Source organism: Empidonax traillii, unplaced genomic scaffold (assembly GCF_003031625.1).
Source record: "Empidonax traillii isolate 1590-97213 ecotype Southwest subspecies unplaced genomic scaffold, ASM303162v1 scaffold3977:size10428, whole genome shotgun sequence".
In the NCBI taxonomy this organism is placed as follows: Eukaryota; Metazoa; Chordata; class Aves; order Passeriformes; family Tyrannidae; genus Empidonax; species Empidonax traillii.
In genome coordinates this window covers 3,898-10,428 of record NW_020959170.1, presented here as the reverse complement: position 1 = coordinate 10,428, position 6,531 = coordinate 3,898, and the positions used below count along the sequence as shown (strand labels likewise).

At 57.3% G+C, this 6,531-nt stretch overlaps 1 protein-coding gene across 1 annotated transcript in view; it reads left to right on the top strand.

Annotated features, from left to right (window-relative positions):
- Positions 1-27: 27 nt before the first annotated feature.
- The window catches only part of LOC114072786 (guanine nucleotide-binding protein G(k) subunit alpha-like), a gene marked incomplete at its 5' end in the record, with an annotated part of 7,106 nt that continues 602 nt past the window's right edge, over positions 28-6,531 (top strand). The window contains 5 exons of the mRNA XM_027910630.1: positions 28-177; positions 825-982; positions 1,927-2,055; positions 4,273-4,402; positions 5,036-5,189. Of these exons, the coding sequence (XP_027766431.1) occupies positions 28-177; positions 825-982; positions 1,927-2,055; positions 4,273-4,402; positions 5,036-5,189 (721 nt within the window). The remainder of the gene's footprint in view (positions 178-824; positions 983-1,926; positions 2,056-4,272; positions 4,403-5,035; positions 5,190-6,531) is intronic.

Below are 6,531 nucleotides of genomic sequence, written 5' to 3'. Positions count from 1 at the left end.
TGGGTCCAGGCTCATCCCCGCTGCCCTGGCCGCAGGATCATCCACGAGGACGGCTATTCCGAGGAGGAATGCCGGCAGTACCGGGCCGTGGTTTACAGCAACACCATCCAGTCCATCGTGGCCATCGTGCGCGCCATGGGCCGCCTGCGCATCGACTTCGGGCACCCTGCGCGTGCCGTGAGTGACCCCAGCCCGGCGGGAATGGGACAGGGAGGGGGGCTGCACAGGGATACGTCGGGGCTGGGAGTGGCCCGAGATCCAACTGGGAATGGGCTCGGGATGTGGGAGGAGCCAGGGATCCGTCAGGGCTGGGAGTGTCCAGGATCTGGGATCCAACTGGGAATGGGCTCTGGACAAGGGATTCCATCAGGGCTGGGAGTGTCCCAGGGTTCCAGTCTGGGAATGGGTTTGGGATGGGAGACTGGATTGGGATTGGGATCCATCAGGGCTGGGGGTGTCCTGGGATCTGGGATCCGCCTGGGAATGGGTTTGGGAGAAGGGACTGGCCAGAGATCCCTCAGGACAGTGGGATTCGTCCTGGGATTGCACTCTGGGAACGAGTTTGGGGCAAGGGACTCCCTCAGGGCTGGGAGTATCCAGGATCCCGCTGGGAATGGGCTTGGGATAAGGGAGGATCCAGGGGATCCCCTCAGGGCGGGATTGGGGCACTGATTTTGGGATTCCACTGTGGGAATGGGTTTGGCACAAGGGAATATCCAGGGATTCCTCAGGGACAGAGTGTCTGGGATCCCCCTGAGTTTCCCCTGGGCCCGCTCCGTCATTCCTGCTGGTCATTCCCGCCGGTCGTTCCCACTTTCCCGCAGGACGATGCCCGGCAGCTGTTTGTCCTGGCGGGAAGCGCCGAGGAGGGGACAATGACGGCCGAGCTGGCTGGGCTGATCCAGCGCCTCTGGAGCGATCCCGGCGTGCAGGCCTGCTTCAGCAGATCCCGGGAATACCAGCTCAACGACTCCGCCTCCTAGTGAGGATCCCCGGGAAGGGCCCTGGGAGGAGGGGAGGGAGGATCCCGGGGGATCCAGGGGGGCTTCCTAGGGGTGGGGATGGGATGGGCTGGGCTGCGGCAGGGAGTGCTGGGGGATCTGGGAATGGTTTGGGATTGAGGACTGGGAATGGTTTGGGATTGAGGACTGGGAATGGTTTGGGATTGAGGACTGGAGTGGTTTGGGATTTAGGACTGGAGTGGTTTGGGATTTAAGCCTGGAATGGTTTGGGATTGCAGTCTGGAATGGTTTGGGATTGCAGCCTTGAATGGTTTGGGATTGCAGCCTGGAATGGTTTGGGATTGCAGTCTGGAATGGTTTGGGATTGCAGTCTGGAATGGTTTGGGATTGCAGCCTGGAATGGTTTGGGATTGCAGCCTGGAATGGTTTGGGATTGCAGCCTGGAAAAGCAGCTCAGAGGAGTTTCAGGCTGGACTGGGATTCCTGAAGCCTTGAAGTGGCTCCTTCCAGGGCTGTATCCTCAGGGAATGTTGGGAAGGAGGCTTGGGATGGATCTGCCTGGATTGGGATGCACAGGGATCCCATCCCATCCTGGCCCAGATCCCATCCCATCCTGGCTCTGGGATCCCATCCCATCCTGGCACAGATCCCATCCCATCCTGGCACAGGGATCCCATCCCATCCTGGCCCAGATCCCATCCCATCCTGGCACTAGGATCCCATCCCATCCTGGCACAGGGATCCCATCCCATCCTGGCCCAGATCCCATCCCATCCTGGCACAGATCCCATCCCATTCCTGGCCCAGCTCCCCCTCCCTCTCTCTCTCACCTCCCCCCATGGATGACCCCCAATCCCAAATCCCGCTGTTTCTGGGCTTGGGGTCGGGACTGGAACCTCTCCCCTGGTGCCTCCTGATCCCACATTCCCATCCCTCAATCCCATCCCTGTTTTCCCTGGCTCAGTTACCTCAACGACCTGCAGAGGATCTCCCAGCAGAGCTACATCCCCACCCAGCAGGACGTGCTGCGCACCAGGGTCAAAACCACGGGCATTGTGGAGACCCACTTCACCTTCAAGGACCTGTACTTCAAGTGAGTGGCACTTCCAGCCGTTCCAGAGGGATAGGAAATCCCTGGATAGTCCCTCATCCTGTCCCAAAGTGATAGGAAAGCCCTGGATAGTCCCTGATCCTGGTTTAATGTCCTTCCCTGAGGGGAAATCCACGGGAATTGAGGAGACTCATTTCACCTTCAAGGACCTGCATTTCCAGGGATGGATATTCCCAGCCATTCTAGAGGGCTGGGAAAATCCCTGGATATCCCTGATGCTGGTTTAGTGTGTCCCAAAGTGATGGGAAATCCCTGGATAACCCCCAGTCCTGGTTTAATGTCCTTCCCCGGGGGGAAATCCACGGGCATTGTGGAGACTCATTTCACCTTCAAGGACCTGTACTTCAAGTGAGTGATGGTCCCAGCTGTTCCAGAGGGCTGGGAAATCCCTGGATAGTCCCTCATCCTGTCCCAAATTGATGGGAGAGTCCTAGATAGTCCCTGATCCTGGTTCAGTGTCCTTCCCTGAGAGGAAAACCACAGGGATTGTGGAGACTCATTTCACCTTCAAGGACCTGCATTTCCAGGAAGGGGCGATCCCAGCCCATCCCTGTGTCCCAAAGGGCTGGAAAACCCCTGGAGAACCCCCAGTCCTGGTTTAGTGTGTCCCACAGCAGTGGGAGATCACTGGAAAATCCCTGATCCTGGTTTAGTGTCCTCCCCTGGGGCTGAAAACCACAGGAACTGGAGCTGCATTTCCAGGGAGTGACATTCCCAGCCCTTCCCAAAGACAGTGCCGGCCCTTCCCTGTGTCCCAAAGGGCTGGAAAATCCCTGGACAGCCCCTGCTCCGGGTTCACTTGTCCTTCCCTGGGAAGGCTTTGGTTTGATTTCCCTTCTTCTGTTCTTTCCAGCTGCTTTTCCCTCGGGATCACACCCACACAGGTACCTCGCTGCTCCTTTTCCAGGCCCCCCATCCCAAAAACAAACCCGGCTAAAAGGAGCCCTGAGTGGAATTTGACCCCTTCCCGTGGCACAGGGAGCTTTCCATGTGCTCCTCCAGGAATTCCAGCCTGGATGGGGCTCTCCTGGTCCCTCTTCCCTCTTTCCTGCCTTCCTTGCTGCTCAGGAATTCCCGGCTTGGAATGCCCGGGGGTTGCTCCTGGAGCTCTCCCTGTGGGAATTCCCGTGGTGTTTGTGGCCGGTTTTCCCTGTTTGGAGCTTTTCCCTGTGAATCCCATTCCTAAAAAAGTGCCTAGTGGCTTCTCCAGAGCTCGTGTTTGCTTGGAAATCCCGGGGTTTTTATGGAATTCTGGGCTGGGTTGGGTTGGGAAGGACCTTGAAGCTCATCCAGTGCCCTGGGCAGGGACACCTCCTATTATCCCAGCTCGTTCCAAGTTTATCCAGCCTGGCCTTGGATGCTTCCAGGGATGGAGCATCCTCTGGGAATTCCATCCCAGCCCCTCCCAGGATCCCAATATCCCATTCCCACAAATACAGGAGCTCCAGGGCTGGAATTTGGGAGTCCTCAGGGAGGCTCCTCCCCCATGGATCTCCCCCCCTCAGTGGGATCTCCTGGAATCTCAGGCAATTCCCACCTTCCCAGGGGGTTTGTGGCACAGGGAAGGTGGGAATGGAATCGTGGAATTCCCTCCCTGTGGGAACAAATCCATGGCCAGGACTTGTGGTTTGAACCAGATTAAATTCATTAAATCCCATCCCATCCCATCCCTGGGCAGGGACACCTCCCCCCATCCCAGGCTGCTCCAGCCTGGCCTTGGACACTCCCAGGGATGGAGCATCCTCTGGGAATTCCATCCCAGCCCCTCCCAGGGAGGAATTCCCTCCCAGTATCCCATCTAACCCTCTGGCAGTGGGAAGCCATTCCCTGAGTCCTGTCCCTCCATCCTTGCCCCCAGTCCCTCTCCAGCTCTCCTGGAGCCCCTTCAGGCCCTGGAAGGGGCTCCAAGGTGTCCCTGGAGCCTTCCCTTCTCCAGGGGAACATTCCCAGCTCTCCTAGCCTGGCTCCAGAGCAGAGGGGCTCCAGAATCCTGGAATTCCGGGATGGTTTGGATGGGAAGGGACCTCAAATCCCATCCCATTCCATGGGCAGGGACACCTCCCTCCATCCCAGGCTTCTCCAACCTGGCCTTGCACACTCCCAGGGATGGGGCATCCCCTGGGAATTCCATCCCAGCCCCTCCAGCAATCCCTTCCCGCTATCCCACCGGATCTGATCCGGTTTTCCCACCTTTCCCAGGATGTTTGACGTGGGGGGGCAGCGCTCGGAGCGCAAGAAGTGGATCCACTGCTTCGAGGGCGTCACCGCCATCATCTTCTGCGTGGCCCTGAGCGACTACGACCTGGTGCTGGCCGAGGACGAGGAGATGGTGCGGGAACCTGGGAGAGTGGGAGCCTGGGAGAGGGGGATTGGGAGACTGGGGGAGAGGGAGAGCCCGGAATGGCCCGCGGGAACCGCCCCGGTGGGGTCAGTCCTGCAGGAGCTGCTCCAACCTGGATCCATATCCATGGGCTCAGTCCCTCAGGGACTGCTACAGGTCCCTTTCCATGGGGTCAGTCCTTCAGGAACTGCTCCAGGCTCTTCCATAGGATCAATCCAGGTCCCTTTCCACGGGCTCAGTCCCTCAGGAACTACCCCAATCTGGGTCCCTTTCCACTGGTCAGTCCTTCAGGAACTGCTCCAGGTCCTTCCATGGGATCAGTCCAGGTCCCTTTCCATGGGTTCAATCCAAGTCCATTTCCATGGGTCAGTCCCTCAGGAACTGCTCCAGGTCCTTCCATAGGATCAATCCAGGTCCCTTTCCACACGCTCAGTCCCTCAGGCATTGTCCCTTCCCATGGGCTCATTCCCTCAGGAACTGTCCCTTCCCATGGGCTCATTCCCTCAGGAACTGTCCCTTCCCACAGGCTCATTCCCTCAGGAATTTCCCACTCCCAGGGTGGGGTTGGAGGGGAGGTGACCCCCCCTTTCCCTGTCCCCATCCCTGTCCCTCTGTGTCCAGAACCGGATGCACGAGAGCATGAAGCTCTTCGACAGCATCTGCAACAACAAGTGGTTCACCGACACCTCCATCATCCTCTTCCTCAACAAGAAGGACCTGTTTGAGGAGAAGATCCGCAAGAGCCCCCTCACCATCTGCTACCCCGAGTACTCAGGTACCGGATCCACCCCCTGGAGCAGGGATGGGCCTCTCCAGCCCTTGGGAATCCCGCGGGAATGCCGGCTCAGAGCCCGCCAGACTGAGCTGGGTCCTGCTCTGGGCCCTTCCAGCCCCAGCCGTTCCATGGTTCCGTGATTTTGAGGTCCCTGCTAACCCAAACCATTCCATGATTCCATGATTTATCCCTCTTTTCTTTTAAGATCTTCCCAACCCAACCATTCTGTGATTTTAAGGTCCCTCCCAACCCAAACCATCCCGTGATTCCATGTCTTTAAAGTCCTTCCAACTCAACCATCCCATGATTTTAAGCTCCCTTCCCTCCCAACCATTCCGTGACTTTGAAGTCCCTCCCAACCCAACCATTCCATGGTTTTAAGGTCCTGCCCAACCACCCATCCCACATAATTCTACCATTTGTCCCTCCTTTCCTTTCAGTCCCTTCCAACCCAACCATTCCATGATTTTAAGCTCCCTCCTCCCAACCCAAACCATCCCGTGACTCCATGACTTTAAAGTCCTTCCCATCCAACCATTCCATGATTTTAGGGTCCCTCCCACCCACCCATCCCATGATTTTGAGCTCCCTCCCCACCCGCCCATTCCACATTTCCACCTTTGTCTCTCCTTTCCTTTCAGTCCCTTCCAACCCAACCACTCCATGATTTTAAGGTCTCTCCCAACCCAACCATTCCATGATTTTAAGCTCCCTTCCCTCCCAACCATTCTGTGACTTCAAGGTCCTTTCCCAACCCAACCATTCCATGATTTGTCCCTCTTTTCTTTTAAGACCCTTCCCATGCAACCATTCCATGATTTTAAGGTCCCTCCCAACCCAACCATTCCATGATTTCAAGGTCCTTTCCCAACCAACCCATTCCTTGGTTTTAAGGTCCCTCCCAACCCAACCATTCCATGATTTCAAGGTCCTTTCCCAACCAACCATTCCTTGGTTTTAAGGTTCCTTCCCATCCACCCATCCCACGATTTTAAGGTCCCTTCCCATGCAACCATTCCATGATTTTAAGCTCCCTTTCCACCCACCCATCCCATGATTTTAAGGTCCCTTCCCGTCCACCCATCCCATAATTTTAAGGTCCCTTCCCTCCCAACCATTCCACAACTTCAAGGTCTCTCCCACCCACCCATTCCATAATTTCAAGCTCCCTCCCTGCCCACCCAATCCCCCAATCCCACCTTCGCTCCCCCTCCCTCCCCTCCCATCTCTCTGCCCCCCCCCCCATTCCCGACGGTGCCCGAATCCCGGGATCTGTGGCTCGTGCCAGGCTCCAACACGTACGAGGAGGCGGCCGCCTACATCCAGTGCCAGTTCGAGGAGC